At 40.4% G+C, this 18,554-nt stretch overlaps 1 protein-coding gene across 1 annotated transcript in view; it reads left to right on the forward strand.

Moving 5' to 3' along the window:
* The first annotated feature begins 851 nt into the window (after positions 1-851).
* LOC139449432 (TBC1 domain family member 1-like) overlaps positions 852-18,554 on the forward strand; it is a 95,146-nt gene continuing 77,443 nt past the window's right edge. The window contains exon 1 of the mRNA XM_071230822.1: positions 852-1,509. Coding sequence (XP_071086923.1) covers positions 1,117-1,509 — 393 coding nt within the window. The 5' untranslated portion in view covers positions 852-1,116. The remainder of the gene's footprint in view (positions 1,510-18,554) is intronic.

Raw genomic sequence — 18,554 nt, forward strand, 5'->3', positions numbered from 1 at the left:
TCATTTGTCAAACACATCATGTTCAAAATGCCCCAAGTCTGTGCTACTGAGACAAGGCAATCAACTATTAAATTAACGGCGTTGTTACACCAGTTAACACTTGTACTAATCCCATTATTTCTAAACACCTGTCACCGTTAGGTAATAAAGTATAATAGGATAGTAATCTGCTAACAGAACTGATGTGTGATAACGTATCCAAACTAATAATGTACCGAGCCAATCAAAGCCCCGCTGTCCTTGAAAGAGCACAAGCTGGACTGAAAAAGCCTTCTTTCTTTCTTACTCAACACTATCAGAGACCATATGATATTATATATTATATGGTCTCTGACACAGTAATGCATTGTATCAATCTTCAGAAATATTACAATGGTATCTTTGCCTTGCGAAATGTGTTGTACAAGACGTTTACCACTGTCATTTGTGTAACAGTGTTTTTACCTGCTTTAATAAATCTTTTAGAAGTAGCATACATGCGATATGTAGTTATTCAAATTGAAATCTTAATATTCTTGAATTTTATGCACTCATAATGTATTTCTAGTGATCGTTACCAGTGTGTGGATTCTTTTGGTTCAATATTATGTAAAATTTGTTTGGCATGGGATTTTTAAAAGCTAAAACATGTCAGTTAATCCTCCCAACAGAACACCAACGTGACGTTTTTAAGTAGTCGTGCCGAAAATGTAATACATTGACCTACCTCTTGTAAACAATTCTGGCAAAATTGCAATCAATGTTTATGTGGGATATAAATCTGTTTCTCCAGTGATGAAATGTTTCATAGTACTTAGCTGAATATATGCGTCCAGAAATCAATATTGTGTTATTGTGACGTTGATGACGTCATGCCCACTATGGCGGCTAAACAAAAGCGTGGAAGTTTGTGCAGACGAAAATAACCACGGAATATCAGAATTCATCTGCTCGAGAAGGCCGCAGGTTTCATGCTGTGACAACCGTTTCATGCTATTCTGAAGTTTATTGGAAATATGTGAGAGAGAAGTGTTGACGACATTGAGGTTGCAGCCTGTCTGCTGGTTTGTTTACGATTTGACTTCTGATTTTAAGCAGGTGCGTGTTTCGTTGATCAGCTGTTCAAGGCTGAGCGGTATGGAATCAGTGAAAGCCGACCCCGAGGTGAAGCAAGCGGCCGGTATGGCAGAATCGGGAGATGCATCAGGCAAATGTTTCAAGGTGGCGTATCTTGGGTCATCCTGCATGGACAGGCGCCATACCCAGAGCGTCCAGCCATGGGTTATGGCCGAGATTCGACGGCGAAAGGAAGGGGCGAGAGAGGTGACACTCGAGGTGTTGCCCCACTGTCTCAAAGCAACAAGTTGTGACGACATGGGAACTGATGCATTGTTTGAACACAAACTGCAGGAGTTGACCAGATTTGCTAAACTTCACCAGGAGCCAAGATGTTTTGCCTATCTCTCTCGTCAACAGCTGAATAGTGATGACTTCGAGTGCCATGTCTTTATGGCTCATGAGCCGGACGCTGTGAGTATTTTTTGTTGTTTTCATGTTGTTAAAGTTCCAAAAACATAATTTTCAATTCAGACAAGAAAAATAACCCCTGTCTATTAAACTGTAGCAAATAAAAAAAGATTTTGCTTGAAAAAATATTTTAAGTATTAGATAAAAATAATGCCACATGTCTTTGATTTTTTGTAATATATTTTTTCTTTCACCAAAGTTCCATATATACACCTAAAATTCTGTTTGCTTGGAAATTTTTTTATAATCTGTATATTATACGTAACAATGTTCAACATATTTACAGAAGCCATATACAATTTATGGTGTTACACAAACCATGAAGTATAAGAATATTCACATATGAAACGATCCTCTCAATTGTATGCCATATTTAGCTACCCTTCAAAACCGTTTTAATTTGTTTTCATGACAAGCACAATGAGGCCAAATTGCTTTCGTAGTTTTTTTTCTTGATTAATAGCAAAACAGTTTCAGTTTACAATTATTTTTTACAATACAATTACTAATTTTTTTGTCACTATTTTCTTCACGATTGTGTATATTGTTTCACAACTCTCCACTGATTAATATAGCCCTCCCACCCTTTGTTATGAATGACTACATGTTCACGACCAGTTATGGCCGAAGACCAATTATCACCAACTCCTTGGGGCGGTCGGGTAGCCTAGTGGTGAAAGCGTTCGCTCGTCACGCCGAAGACCCGGGTTCGATTCCCGACATGGGTACAATGTGTGAAGCCCATATCTGGTGTCCCCCGCCGCGATATTGCTGGAATATTGCTAAAAGCGGCGTAAAACCATACTCACTCACTCACTCACCAACTCCTTAATATAGTGTGCACATGATCGCTTCTCGTTTTACTTTTGCTCAGTTTCATTAGAAGAGAGAAGTATTTATCAAAGAAATTAATACCAAAACAGACTCTTGTGAGGAAACATTAAAAAACACCATATGATCACCTTGCTCAAATACAATTTGAGAAATGACACGCAGAATACAAAATACAATTCTAAAACCTATTTGAGCTATTTTTCCAAAATGCTTAACCATGTATATATTGCGAAATTGATCGTTCATAGTGTTGAGGATAAGCATGTGCATATCAAATTTGGGGAATATTGGTTTACATCAAATTGCAGACGAAAAGATTGATAAAAGCATTTCTTATTAATTGTAGTGTATATAATAATTGAATGCAACACCACAGAAAATAGGAAAAGTAATTTGTATAACTGAAGTGGTGTGCACGATCCAGGACACGTGCTGTTTAGACAATGCTGATCACTGGTACAGCTGGTCGATAGGAAGTTTCTATTCCCACTGTTTTGATTCCCAATCGTCGCATTATAACAGAAATCAACTGGAACTTTCTCCACGGACAGAAATACATGCATCTGCTCATGTTTACACAAATCAAAGTTGGCACAGTTAACTTTGTACGTGGAATATTTCGGAAATAACATGTAAAAAATGGTGATGACTTGTTGGTGACCAGTAGTCTCTACATTTAGTTTGTAAACATCGGTGTTTTCAGACAGACAGTTTATAATACATTAATTTGGTATAATAATTGCATGCTGGAGTGAAGTACATAACAATTTCATTCATGAAAATATTGGTATTCAGGTGTTTCTTAGTTTTTAGACTTTAGCTAAGGACAAGATTGTCACCTGTTTCAACACATCTGCTTCTATTCACTCTCTGCTTGTGGTATTGTCTGTGTCATGGATTTCAAGACATGACCACTCAAAAGCCAATTATGTGTATGTTGTGTTTTTTGTTTGTGTTTGCTTCATATTTGGTGATGAGCTTATTAAATGTTTGCTTGGGGAGAAGTTTCTGCTAGTTTTGGACTTACATAATCAGTCCACAGTTGTAATCTGCTGTTACAACTGATCAGTCATCCATTACCCTAATTGATGCAATTAGCACTTCAGGCTTTTAACCAAGTCAGAGGTTAAAGAAGGGGCTTATTGAGATCCTGTCTAAGAGGATGCTTGTTATTGCACTTACATGGTGACCATGCTTGTTAGGACACTTAACCTATCTAGTAGCAGATGAAAAATATGTTGACACCTACTGACACCTAGCGCCAATCATATCAACTCACCTATTGCTCATTTTATCTTAAATGATGGGAAATTTAACGTATGGTACACCTGACAATGATTTATCCCCCATAACAAAAACAACTTTACCCATATGGTTATGATAAATAATTTGCTGGTAACTTTATGCTTATTGTAAGTGAGTGAGTGAGTTGGGTTTAATGCCACTTTGAACAGTATTCCAGTTACATTACAGCATGTCAGCTTCGTGTGGGAGGAAAGCCCAACGGATGCAGGTCATAAAATTGGTTTTACAAGGGAGCGAGTTTAGCATTTTATTTATTACTTGCCATTTATAACGTTTATACTGTTGAGTTTGAATAGGCTGACACCTACACAATTCACGGCATAATCCAACTGAGTTTAACAGAATTATACTTCAAACACGTCAAAAGTTGAAACGTATGAATTTAATATCATACAACGGTCCACCTTTAGAATTCAGGCGACCGTTCCACAAAATCATCGTAGCGCTAAGGTTATCGCAACTCACATACTTAAACTAAGATTAACGACTGTCGTTGCGTTACAATACGGTCGCCTTGTGGAACTGGGCCTTGCACCTCAAAGTTTACAGTCACGTCACAACATCCAATGACGTAATTTGTGGAATTTTGTTACGAGATCCATCGGCGAAACAATGACATGTGACGTCAGTCTAGCAACAAGGTTGCTGGGGTCATTGAATGTGCACAAGCTCCTCTCAGTGATCTATCATCTCAACATGCAATGTCTTTGAATAAGCCAAGGGATGTTGAGAGCTTTCAATATTTGTTCGTGAAACGTGTTCTGAGAGTACATAAGCACTTGTTTTGGTATTACACAATGTGTAATACAGCTGTATGTTTATTGAACGGGTGATCTCTTCAAGGGCAAGTAATAAATTGCATTACACATCAAACAAACAAAATAAACAGTTCCGTCCCAAATGATACATACAAATAAGTTAAATATTGACGCTTGGTGTCTACCTCCTCTTGGTATCAGTTCCTGGTTCAATCTCTAAAATGAATTAAAAATCCCACATAGGGATTAAAATAAATGCATTATCCACCATCCTCTACTGGCTAAATACGGATGCATTGAAAAAGAGACACTGGCTATACAGGTGATATAAATCTTTTATTCTCCACTGTGACTTTCACCCAGACAGTACACAACAATATTACATGATACGACAGCCAACCAAAACAGTGTTCTGGTTGACAGATAACAACCTTCAGTATTCCGTAGTTAAACAAGGAAAAATGTTACCAGTGATTGTGTTTGTTGAACATGTACCCCATACCTGAGCAAGACATGTTGAAAGTGCCTCCTGTCCCTGGAAGGAGGTTGTCGAGTCTGTCAGTGGGTACAGCCAGTAGGAACAATGAAGGTAGAACAGTAGGGACAATACACAGTGCTCTTAGGGATGTGAAACGAGGTGTGATACGACATATGAGCTTTGTTTGTTTGTCTATTTGTTGTTTAACGCCACACTCAGCTTAAACCATTTCCATCATAAGTGACTCCGAATATCAGGTTTTTATACCACTGTCAGTGAGTATGTCCTTCTCATCAACTGACTCTTTCAACAATGACAACTCTCCCTTATTGTATTCACTGTATTATTTGTTTGTTTATTGTTTAATGCCATACTCAGCAATATTCCAGCTATATGACGGCGGGTTGTAAATAATTAAGTCTGGACCAGACAAGCCAGTGATTGGCATCATGAGCATCAATCTACGCAATTGGGACACAATGCCATGCTTCAACCAAGTCCACAAGCCTGACCTTACGATCCCGTTAGTCACCTCTTATGACAAGCATGTGTTGCTGAAGGCCTATTTTAACCTGGATCCTTACGAGTATGACATATATTATGCAGTGTACCTATATTCAGATGACATTCTTTCTCTTTGATTATTATCACACTGTTTGTATTGTTGTTCAATTTATAGAGTTTTTTTAAAGTATTAGTCAAATCACAGTTAATACATGTATTGAGAATGCTCCATGTATAATGTATGGCAGGGCTGTTGAACATCAGAGTTAAGAATAATCCATGTTTGTGTTAAATGATTTAAAGTAGAACCTTGATATAACAAACTTAGAGGCACCCTTAGGATTAGTTAGCTTAGTGGTTAAAGTGTTCACTTATCAGGCCAAAAGTCTGGTTTGATTTCCCACATGGGTACATTGTGTGAAGCTCATTTCTGGTGTCCTGTGATATTATTTGAAACAGAGTAAGACCAAACTCACTAATCTGTCTTGAACACAAAATTGGCAGTCCCTGGACTGTTTGGGCTCTGGTCCTTTAAAAATCTTCAGTAGGAGTGACCCATATTATGATTTATTGATAGTCGGAAAGCATTAATGATGCCATGTTATGGTTTTTTTATGATCATGTATACTCAAACAACACGAGTTCAAATTTACTACCCGGGTGTCCAACCCCCTATTACCTGACCCTCTTGGGTAGCCAGTGAAGGTCTCAAGAGATACAAAATGTCCGATTGGGAAACTTTTACCACAGCACTTGCAAAACCTATTTAGACACATGTATTAAACAATCTGACATGCATATCTTTATTCAACCATAGGAAAAGTCAGAAGGAATGGGTGCATAGTCAGAAAGAAATGCAAACATTAGTGACTTGTAGTGTAACCATAGAGTTCGAGATAATTTTTGTCATTAAACAATATATCATGCGACTAACCACGGGTCTGGGTAGTCTTGTGGGTACCCGGGTCCTACTCAGGACCCACCCGACCAGGGTACCTGAGTTACCCGTCCCAGCCCTACTACAAATCATGTATTATTTAAAGGCTTTTAGAAATACACATTTGTTATTATGATTGGTATTCGCTATGTAGTAATTAATATGCCTTGTGTCCATACTATCATTGCTGCCAAAGCATTTTGGTGTTGTTGTTGGTTTGTTGTTTTACGCCACACTCAGCAATAATCCAGCCTATATGACGGCGGTCTGTAAATAATCGAGTTTGACCAGACAATCCAGTGATTTATGTCATGAATATCGATTCACGCAATTGGGATCAATGACATGCTTCAACCAAGTCAGCGAGCTGCCAAAGCTTTTTGAAAGCATTATATTGACCGATTTGTACTCAACTTGGATTTAACTGCCAAGTTATTTCCATTCAATTTGACCTATTAAAATTACAGCATGCAGAACAAAGTATTATTCAATTCAAGCATGAGGAAATCTTCATGCATACTGATACATACGTGTATGCAGTTTAGTCAGGAACAATGTTGAATGTACACTGTTGGTGTATAACCTGAAATATATCACCTCTCCATATCACACATTCGTATCTTCCAGGGGATAGATAGTTAGTCAAGCGTAGCCGGAGGTCAACAAGATTCACTGACATTTTCCACAGCTAGGGGCAGTGAGTGTTCCTTTAGCTTCAGGAGCACTAAAAATATATCATTCTGTCCCACAACAGAAATAAAACTTCCTGATTGTTGAACAAGACATGTATGTAATGTTACTGTGTGTTTATTTTGAACATATCAGAGACTGGTTTAGGAAATGAAACTAAGGGCCAATGGCAGGTACATTGGGATAAACATTATTTTGTGGAAAAATAAGAAGTTTTGTTTCTTAAATTCAGAGGTATTCAAACATTATTTTGAAATAATGTAAAACTAAGTATTATTGTCTTCTTGTTCATTGATCAATGAAATACAAGTCATCTTTGCCAAGTTAAAACATAATTTGTGAGCTAGTATAACCTGAATATGGAATTTATTTTCTTGGGAAATTTCACTGAATTTTCTCATCATACATGCAATACGCATACAGTCTCTGACAGGCAATGTATGGATGTGAATAAGTAAGTGTTGTTCAATGCAATAAGAGGGCTACATAGTGGCAGCCTGTGAATAAATAATGTGTTGCCATGTTCACCAGAAAACCGTCATACAAAGTTACAAACTATCAACAATATGAATTGCAATATGCAATAGGATCTACATGGGTCTGTATTTTGAGAAAGTTTTTCTAGATGAGTGTATTTCTTTGGGTTTTATCAACATTTAAATTTATTAATATTTTCCTGGTAAAGCTAATTTCAGATTAATATCAACCCAATCAGGCAAGTCACACATTTTCTCCATTTTATACAGCTGAAAAAAAGTTAAGGACGACCTGATTCTTTCACATTACTGTAGTTGAATTCTATATAAAGAGTAACTATAGTGATATGTCAGAATCGGGTGGTCCTTAACTTCTTTTCGGTAGTATAGTTTGCTAATGCAGTGTTTATAATAGTCCCTATTCTGATCCATAAGATCTGCGATTGCTGATCATGTGACAGACCTGTTTTCCTCCTAGGGACATCACAGCCTGTCTTTACACATGATGCACTTGGGCTGGGACGGGTAACTCGGGTATTCTGGTCTGATGGGTACTGAGAATGAACCGGGTACCCACAGAACTACCTGGACCTGTGGTTGGTCATGTGAAACATGTTTAATAACAAAAATGATCTTGAACTATATGGTTACACTACAAGTCACTAATGTTTGCATTTCTTTCTGACTATGCACCTAGACTTTTATATGTTTGAAAAAAGATAAAACTTCAGTCAACTTCAGTGGAGGCATGACCAGATCCATTTATACGTGTATCTAAATACATTTTGTCCAGGGCTACAGTCAAACTATTCCCAATACGACATTTTGTACCTATAAGGGCTACAGTCAAACTATTCCTAATCGGACATTTTGTACCTATACTCTTGAGACCTACAGTGGATACCCGGGTAGGGTCAGGTAATAGGTGGGTGGGTACCCGGGTAGTAAATTTGGACTCGTCCCAGCCCTACTATACACTATTTGACTTCCATTCTCTGTCAGTGACCAGCTGGACATGAGGGGATGTAGACTTTGCGTCCTTATCACCGTGTTATACGGAACTGTGGGTACATGTACACATCTTGATCACTTAATGATGAGCTCGAAAGGAGCCATTTTGTCCTTTTAGTGTATCGCTGAATGGAGAAGAAAATCCAGCATTGAGCATGAAAGTCATGCACCAACCCTTTCACAACCGTGGCTAAGGATAGTATTTATATTAAAACATTGTCCCACCTTTGAACAGGTACAGTGTTCATGTTCGGGTGTAGGGTTCGAATATGATTACATACCAGTGCCGTAGCCGTCATGGGGACAGTTTTCTCTCTCCCCCCCCCCCCCCCCCCCCCACCTTTACTGAGGCTGCCAATATGCACAGGGTTCTCTTGGGAAATGCCTTGAATTTGGCTATCTCTCCTTATAAAGGCCTCAATTTTGAATGTATGATGTAAAAACCTTATTATTTAATAAAAGGCTTTCAATTTGGCAATTATTGTTAACTTGGCTTGTGAAAAGTATATTCCAATTATTTTTTCTCCAATATTCCATGATGATATGAATCAAAAGATTCCTCCCTAACTAATAAATAATAATATTCACTGGTGTGTTGACGTGACTAATTGAATAGTTTAGAGAGGACATATGTCCTCTTAAGTTTATTCACAAGACACTTGTGTCTTGAAAAGTGTGGTCATTGCTTTGAAAAGGCCTTAGAACGTCTTAAATTTGTGTGTTTAAGGTCAAGTGTTTTATGAACCATGCAGCCTTTTTTGCCAGTTTAGAATAACATACAACATGTACAATGATACAGGGTTTGCATCATAACAGTTGATCGCCATTTTACTCCTTGTCAGCTTTTTCGACAAGCTTGGAATACCGAGCTCTTATTTGCCACGGAATCAAAACAGGACTTTTTATCAGCTTATTTGATCTTTGAGTAAACAGACATACTGTAAGTCGAGTTGAATAAAACTAAGGACTGCAAATAGGACAAATGGTGTGTCCCTTTCAGTGCAGTAATGAAGAAACAGATCACTTTGACCAAAGAGCAACATCTGCCACACTGTATTGTTTCATTTGTCCTAATATGTCAAGAATTGATTCTGCCAAGAGTGCCTGAATGGGTTTTAGAGCACACTCAGTCATATTACAGCCATGGCAGTGACCTGTAAGGTCATCTACAACTCAGTATTAAATCATTGATTTGATACTTGCTCAAACCTATCAGTGTCATGCTTTAGAGTCATACTAAGAGGCTGGAAGAGTTCAAGTTAGATGTGACCTAAATATGTCAAGAAATGATTCTGTGAACTGCTTTAAAGACCGAGAACGGTGGAATTTGCTTCAAGTTGTTGCTAATAGTTTATCAAAATGTAAGTGACAGGCGGACATGAGATTTGGAATCTACTGATAAGGGCGAGGGGACTATGATGGCTGGAATGACCTCTTTGTTTATACACAGTGGGAGCTTGCTTCTGCTGCCTGTCTCCCAATCTCAAGCATCTCCCCACTGTTAGTCCTGCACCATGACTGTGGAATATATTTATTTTATGAAAAAGAAAAATTAATCTGGAAACGCATACAAAAGCAAGTTAGCCAGCTCCAGCTAGCTCTATTCCACAGCATAGGGAATTTTTATTTTATTTTTAGAGTCAAGAAGGATTTTGTGTTATATAAGATTTCAGAGACTAAATGTTGGTCTACCCCACTGTCTGCTGTTAGCCTTGCTCCTCGTATTGAATGATTAGTCCATGGGTGTAAAGTTGTTCTATCCTTATAATAGGCGAGTCTAGATAATCGGTCAGTATGAGGATGCAAGTCTTTTATAGGCTTTTTCCCCACACTCAGTCATATTACAGCCGTGGCAGTGACCTGTAAGGTCATCAGGCTGGTAACGGAGGAACAGGTTTTCTGTAATGGAAGTACATGGCGCATGATGAGATTGTAGGACGGCCCGCCATGTGCAGGAATACAGCTGGGAAGCATGGCCCAACATCAGTTCTTGTTGTTTGGTACCTGACCCTTCTTAGTGCTTTCGCCAAAGACCCGGGTTCGATTCCCGACATGGGTACAATGTGTGAAGCCCATTTCTGGTGTCCCCCGCCGTGATATTGTTGGAATATTGCTAAAAGCGGCGTAAAACCTCACTCACTCACTCACTCTTAGTGCTATGTGGGGCACAGGTGGCCCAGTCGTCTATGGTGTGGCAACTGTGCAGAGTTGTGTCCCTTGGGCAGGCCAGAAATGTATGAGAGTTTGAATCTTGATCGCCTCAATTGTGTTTTTAGGTTTGTTAGCACCATTCCCGTGTTAATGGGTTTCACCAAAGTGGTAACCTTCTGAGACCTACATCACTTCTTTCTTTCCTCCCTAATCAAGCTGACATGCTTTGATACAACTGAAATACTGTTCAAAGCTGAGTTAAACTCACTCACTCACTCACTCACTCACTCACTCACTATTTGAATCACCTTTTATTGTGGCGTATAAGTTAACTCCTTTCAGTCTGCTTCTTAATCCTCTAGTCCAAAAGCAGTCTAGTAAAGTTCCTCAGTAAAAACCTAAATGATTCAAGTATAAAGTGTCTTAACCCTTTGTATTGAGCATGCTACAAAAATCTATTCATGTTTTTGTTTGCTTGATTAAATATTGTGTTTGGAAAAAGTATTTGTTCCCCACACTTTGTCATTGCGAAATGGTTGGTGACCATGACAACATAGTGTTAAATCAATGATTTGATACTCCTGCTCAAACCGATCAGTATATTGCTCTAGAGATCATCATTGCGTCTTACTAAGCGGCTGAACGACCTAAAGTAACATGTAAAGTAACAGCGTTTGTTTGTTTGTTGTTTAACGCCCTCTCAGCAATATTCCAGCTATATGACGGTGGTCTGTAACTATTCGAGTCTGGACCAGACAGCCCAGTGATTGACATCATGTGAAACCATCCACCCGTTCTCGTTGTATTAGTCGCTACTTACGACAAGCATAGTCGCCTTTTACGTCAAGCATGGATTGCTGAAGACCAATTCTACCCCAGATCTTCACGGACACCTATTTGGCACACATCAGAATTATAACATGTTGATTAAATATATCTCCCACAACAGACATTTCATTTAAACAAACATAATATAGTGCCCTGTATTTTGAGGCCAACTACTGTCAAGATGGCATCATCACTCTGCTGTATGTAATACAGAAACCTCTCACTGGTATCCTAGCATTTTGAGTGTGACAATGATAGGAGTAATCATCGTGAGTGAAGTCCCACGGGATCTCAGTTTGCTTCAGACTACTTGCAATTGTTTATGGAACATGTCTGAGGAGACGCTGTTCCTTACAGATTTTCGCTGGTGGGGAATTAGTGTTCGTGTCAAATATTGTGCAACTGAAGTTTCGTTGAAGCGTATTTCTATCAGAACTGCAGCTTCAAGGAATATTTAGGTGTTGAATTAGATCGGTCAGTCTTGGTGTCTTTATGTCTGTCAGCGTTTTGCTGCAAGAACTGCTTTAGTCATGTGGATAGGCCTTATGAGCCCAAGTACTGTAACATTGATTTTGTGAATTTGTGCGAGGAGACTGCTTATCTTTGATATCAAATTCAGGAGAATGTAATATAAAAAATCAGATGAAACGCCTTTATCTTTCCGGTCCGACTATCTATGAAATCTATAATTAATAGTTTTTTATATATTATTTCATTTTCCAGAACTTCAGTATGCCATATGTGTAGTGTTAGATTGATTGGCATGCTTATGGGTCAGGTTACCCTTTATCTGTGAAAATGATAGGGCTTGATTTCAGAAATATAGGGCTGGGGTCAATATTGATCAGTTGTGGTTTTGAGGGGTCAATGGCCCTTAGTGACCTGAAACACTGATAATAATATTGAAACTAATTATGTTGTGATTAAGTGTACTTTTATTTGTCTTTGGTTTTAGGGGAATGCAGTTCTTGTTCTTGTGCCATCACGTTGTAACAAGGTGGGATAATATGCTGAACATTAAACAAGCCTATTTAACCTGTTGTGTGATGTTACAGCCTTCAAAATTCATAGGGGCGGTTGGGTAGCCTAGTGGTTAAAACGTTCACTCGTCATGCCGAAGACCTGGGTTCGATTCCCGACATGGGTACAATATGTGAAGCCCATTTCTGGTGGCCCCTGCCGTGATATTGCTGGAATATTGCTAAAAGCGGCGTAAAACCATATTCACTCACTCACTCACTCAAAATTCGTACTTGTTTGCTAGCCCGAGTCTTCTAAATTGTGCTGAGTAGAAAAATCCAATGCTGGTAGTCCTCATCGACTAGTTACATTGGAGGGCTATAATTATTTTGCTACAAATTGTTTGTTTGTAGTTTAACCCAGCACTCAGCAATATTTCAGCTATATTATGGTGGTCTGTAAATAATCAAGTCTGGATCACACAATCCAGTGAAGGACGTCATGAGCATTGATCTACGCAATTGGGATACGACATACATCAACCAAGTCAGCGGGCCTGATCACCCAATCTCGTTAGTTGCCTCTTACGACAAGCATAGTTGCCTTTTATGGCAGAAGACTGAAGACCTATTCTTAGCCGGATCTTCACGGGTCTGGAACTTACCGGTAACCAGATGATTGAAGTGCAGAGTGACTACAGTACTCAAGAACCCTGGGGATTACGGGTGATGAGAATATTGGTCCACAGAAACCTATGCTTGTCATAAGAGGCAACTAAGTGGATCAGGTGGTCAGGCTCAGTGACATGGTTGAAACATGTCATCACATCCCATTATTGAGGATCAATGCTCATGTCTGAGTCACTGGATTGTCTGGTCCAGACCTAATTATTCACAGACAGCTGTCATATAGCTGGACAATTGCTGAGTGCAACGTTTAACAAGAAACAAGAATGTGATGAAACAGAACTGGAAGCAAAGCCTGTTGATTTTGTTGATTGCATGTCATCGTACACTGATGATGTTAGATGTTGCTCATGATATATATATTTGTTTATTTACAATACAGAGTAATATAGCTGGAAAGCCTGACCACTTAATCCATTTTGTCACCTCTTCCGCAGTTTGTGCCAAAAGCTTTTCACTCGAATTTGGTACTTGGCATCCTTTTCAGTACATTTTAGTGTTATATGCACTATTGTCTGTTGAGCTTACGTGACCAAACAGAATTTCACAGATGAGGGCTTTGGTCTAATGGCTAAAGTCGCACACTGCTTCAGACAAGTATAGTTTTCTGGAAACCTGTTCTAATCCAATTGACATCACTTCCAGTCGTAGCTGTATCACACTGAATTATCAAGGATAGAACTTTTATGGGTCTGTGAACATTTTATGATATCCTTCCGTGTCACCATGGCACCACCTGGTCTTCTGAAGAGTTGTTTAAAGGACATCCATGAATAGAATTGATCTCATAAGCTCTGAGGTCTGTTTTGCTTTCTGAAGTAGATTTACCCAAGTATGTGCTATTTTAGAATCTGTAATTTGTCAGTGTAATTGGGCAGTGATAACACAACACAAGCCTCATTTGTTTTCCTTGCCATATACACAAATGTTATTCACAAGCCTTTGAATCTAATGCTCTAGGTCCCAGGAGGATTGCTAATTCTGAAAACAGATTATATGCTTCATTTTGTAGTGTCAGATCAGCAACACGATGTACATTTTCTTTTCCACTGCTGACATTTGGAGACATCGCGATGAACCTCCCATAAGGCTCTTTACCTTCCTGGATATAATGATGTCCTTTCGTCTCTGCCCAATGCAGGTCTGTCAAAATTAGCCATGTTCGTGTTTGACGCTCGGGGCACTATGGCTGTGACATTTACCGTTGACGGCTTTACTTTGTCGCCAGGGATGTTGCTAGTGTGTTTTTGTCTGGCCATCTTTATGTATCTCATCCTCTCATTATGACACAAATCTGGTGCCTAAAAGCTAGCAGTTCCCTTGTGATTACGGGGATTATTGCAATCTGGTCACATGAGCTGTACTTGATGGTAAAGTTACCATCAGATGTCATCAAGCATTAATTAGATAGCCAGCACGTGTGGATAGAGACATGGATTTACATGGCAGCATGGTCTGAGGAGGTATTGAGATAATTTGATCTGACAGTGGTAGACTGTAAATAGATTATTGTGGTTCCGTCAGTCATCAGATTGTGCTGAATATGGCAAAGGTTATGAAAACATTTCTTTATGTGTTTATTTGTTATGTGAAATCGCTGGACGTTGTGATTGGATTAGACTTTGGTGATGCTCACCATTGTTGTCGTCTTAGTTTATTCCTGGATATAATAGGTAACTAAAACTAACATTTAGTCCCAGAAATAAAGTCATCTCATTTAAAAATATATATCCACAGAATATAAAGTGAGATCAAAATAGAGCTCAGAACAATCCTTAATTTCCAGCTAGTGCTGAGGCAATCATGACTTGCCGAATCATTCTAGACTTCAGTTGGACTTTTTCAATATTTTCTCTAGGGTCTTGGAGACAGACTAAAGCCCATTTCTGGTGTCCCCCGCGTGATATTGCTGGAATATTGCTAAAAGCGGAGTAAAACCATACTCACTCACCCACTCCAATGTGTGACCTGGCTGATTGTGTGGCATTGTACCCTGAAGTCTTGTATAGTTGCTCATGCTATCGACCACTATATCAGGCTAGACCAGACTTGATGATCAACAGGCTACTGTCATGTAGCTGGAATTCTGCCAACCTTAAGGTTAAACAAATTCAACTCTTCACTATTTGTTGGAATTCAGAAATGCACACGATATTGATTGCTATATTCCATACAGAGTCCTTTTAGGACCATATCTTTTTTTGTCTTTCTTGAATTCCTTTATGTTTTTCATGATACCAATTTGAAATTTCAAGATACTGTGTTGAAAATTCATGATACTGTGTTGAAATATGGCGATAATACAATACATGAAATTTCAAAGTAGTACCTTGAGTTTCCAACATAATATCTTATGATTTCAATATACTGTAAATCTTGAAATTAACTTGAGCGTGAATTGAGAAATATGCAAATGGCCTTTGTTCGCATTAATGAAACTTCGCATTTATGTCTCCAAAAGACTATCAACAACGGCCTCACTGCACATTTAGGATAGCAGAAATACCAACTTGAATATAAACACAAACACTTTTTATTGAGCAGCAGTTGTAACAAGTATATAACAATGTCATTCAAAGAATAGGAATTACACAATGGGCATCCAGTGAGTTATCACTGCTGGGGTCAAGAGCTATCCACTCGTGTCAAGCTTGTTGACACCTTCTCCACATACCAATCAGTGAACTGTTGGTTCAGTTTTTTTATTTCCCTTTAACTTACTTAATGCCAGTCAACAGAGTAAACATATGAACTGTGTGTTTTTTTTTAGGAAAACATTGTTTATTGTATTTATGGAAGGGCTCTACTCGGCGCTAATAAGCAATGCTATTTGCTGTTTGACTGGATTAAGTTATGATATGTATGGAATTGGGGGGAGTTGGATTGATATTGTGTCACATTTTTTGCTAGGGGTCAGCAGTCGTATTTATTTGGAGATGCATTAATTTCCAGATTTACAGTATTACCTTGAAATTTCAACATGCTATCTTGAACTTTTGAGAATAATGAAATAAATGATATGGCTTTAATTGGCCATAATTCTGGGAGAGACAGATCTTATTATCAGCCTATGTAGAATTTCATACACTGATTGGTCCACATTGTCTCTCAGGCAGACCCTAAAATAAAAATATCATTTCGTTGATTTGAGGATCTTCTCACTCACCCACCTGCCCATCCGCATCCACCCTCACTCACTCACTCAATCGCCTGCCTGCCAGTCCGCACCCTCCCTCACCCACTCACTCAATCACCTGCCTGCCAGTCCGCATCCACCCTCACTCACTCACTCAATCTCCTATCTGCTAGTCCGCATCCACCCTCACTCACTCACTCAATCACCTGCCTGCTAGTCCGCATCCACCCTCACTCACTCACTCAATCACCTGCCTGCTAGTCCGCATCCACCCTCACTCACTCACTCAATCGCCTATGTGCTAGTCCGCATCCACCCTCACTCACTCACTCAATCGCCTATCTGCTAGTCCGCATCCACCCTCACTCACTCACTCAATCACCTGCCTGCTAGTCCGCATCCACCCTCACTCACTCACTCAATCACCTGCCTGCCAGTCCGCATCCACCCTCACTCACTCACTCAATCGCCTATATGCTAGTCCGCATCCACCCTCACTCACTCACTCAATCGCCTATCTGCTAGTCCGCATCCACCCTCACTCACTCACTCAATCACCTGCCTGCTAGTCCGCATCCACCCTCACTCACTCACTCAATCACCTGCCTGCTAGTCCGCATCCACCCTCACTCACACACTCAATCGCCTATGTGCTAGTCCGCATCCACCCTCACTCACTCACTCACTCAATCACCTGCCTGCTAGTCCGCATCCACCCTCACTCACACACTCAATCGCCTATCTGCTAGTCCGCATCCACCCTCACTCACTCACTCACTCAATCACCTGCCTGCTAGTCCGCATCTACCCTCACTCACACACTCAATCGCCTATCTGCTAGTCCGCATCCACCCTCACTCACTCACTCACTCAATCACCTGCCTGCCAGTCCGCATCCACCCTCACTCACTCACTCAATTGCCTGCCTGCCAGTCCGCATCCACCCTCACTCACTCACTCAATTGCCTGCCTGCTAGTCCGCATCCACCCTCACTCACTCACTCAATTGCCTGCCTGCTAGTCCGCATCCACCCTCACTCACTCACTCACTCACTCAATCACCTGCCTGCCAGTCCGCATCCACCCTCACTCACTCACTCAATCACCTGCCTGCCAGTCCACATCCACCCTCACTCACTCACTCAATTGCCTGCCTGCTAGTCCGCATCCACCCTCACTCACTCACTCACTCAATCACCTGCCTGCCTGTCCGCATCCACCCTCACTCACTCACTCAATCACCTGCCTGCCAGTCCACATCCACCCTCACTCACTCACTCAATCGCCTATCTGCTAGTCTGCATCCACCCTCACTCACTCACTCAATCGCCTATCTGCTAGTCCGCATCCACCCTCACTCACTCACTCAATTGCCTGCCTGCCAGTCCGCATGCACTCACTCGATTTTCACCTGCCCACCCACATATATTCTAACTCACCCGCTGGCTGCTCGTGTTCACCTGCATGCACACACTCACTCATTCACTCGCTCACCCACCCTCACACCCACTCAATCACTCGATCACCCACCCACCCACTCATTCACTCGCTCACCCACCCACCCACACACTCACTCATTCACTAGCTCACCCACACACTCACTCATTCACTCGCTCACCCACCCACACACACACCCACTCAATCACTCGCTCACCCACCCACCCACACACCCACTCATTCACTCGCTCACCCACCCACCCACACACACACACACTCACTCACTCATTCACTCGCTCACCCACCCACCCACACACACACTCATTCACTCGCTCACCCACCCACCCACACACCCACTCATTCACTCGCTCACCCACCCACCCACACACCCACTCAATCACTCGCTCACCCAGTTTCCACAAACTCACTCACCCACTCACCCACCAGGACATGTGCAGGACTGAAAGCATGCTCAAGTGGAATTGTAGCCAACATCATTGATTCTTCTGCAGTTGAGGTTTAATTTCCTTGAAACATCCTGGTTTTTTGGAAGACGTGGGATGCTGCTACTCCAGGACGCTATCTTCCCATTGATTTGTATCACAGACAACTTTGTGGAATTACTGGCGGCATTGTACTGTACATACTTATACATCCTGTTTCAGTGTTGCCATGGAAATATCAATGCTAATTGGATGGAATTATCATCTGAAGTTACGGGTTTTATACCTTTAGGTAACTATTTGGCAAATATCAAAATTGACTATTGAATCTAAGTCGGGCTCCGTAATGAATGGAGGCTATGATTATTCAGAACATGTAGGCCTGAACTCGGAAGAAAGCAACATGGCAAAATG

The sequence above is a fragment of the Haliotis cracherodii genome, unplaced genomic scaffold (genome assembly GCF_022045235.1).
Source record: "Haliotis cracherodii isolate W230 unplaced genomic scaffold, xgHalCrac1.p SCAF_8, whole genome shotgun sequence".
Lineage (NCBI taxonomy): Eukaryota > Metazoa > Mollusca > Gastropoda > Lepetellida > Haliotidae > Haliotis > Haliotis cracherodii.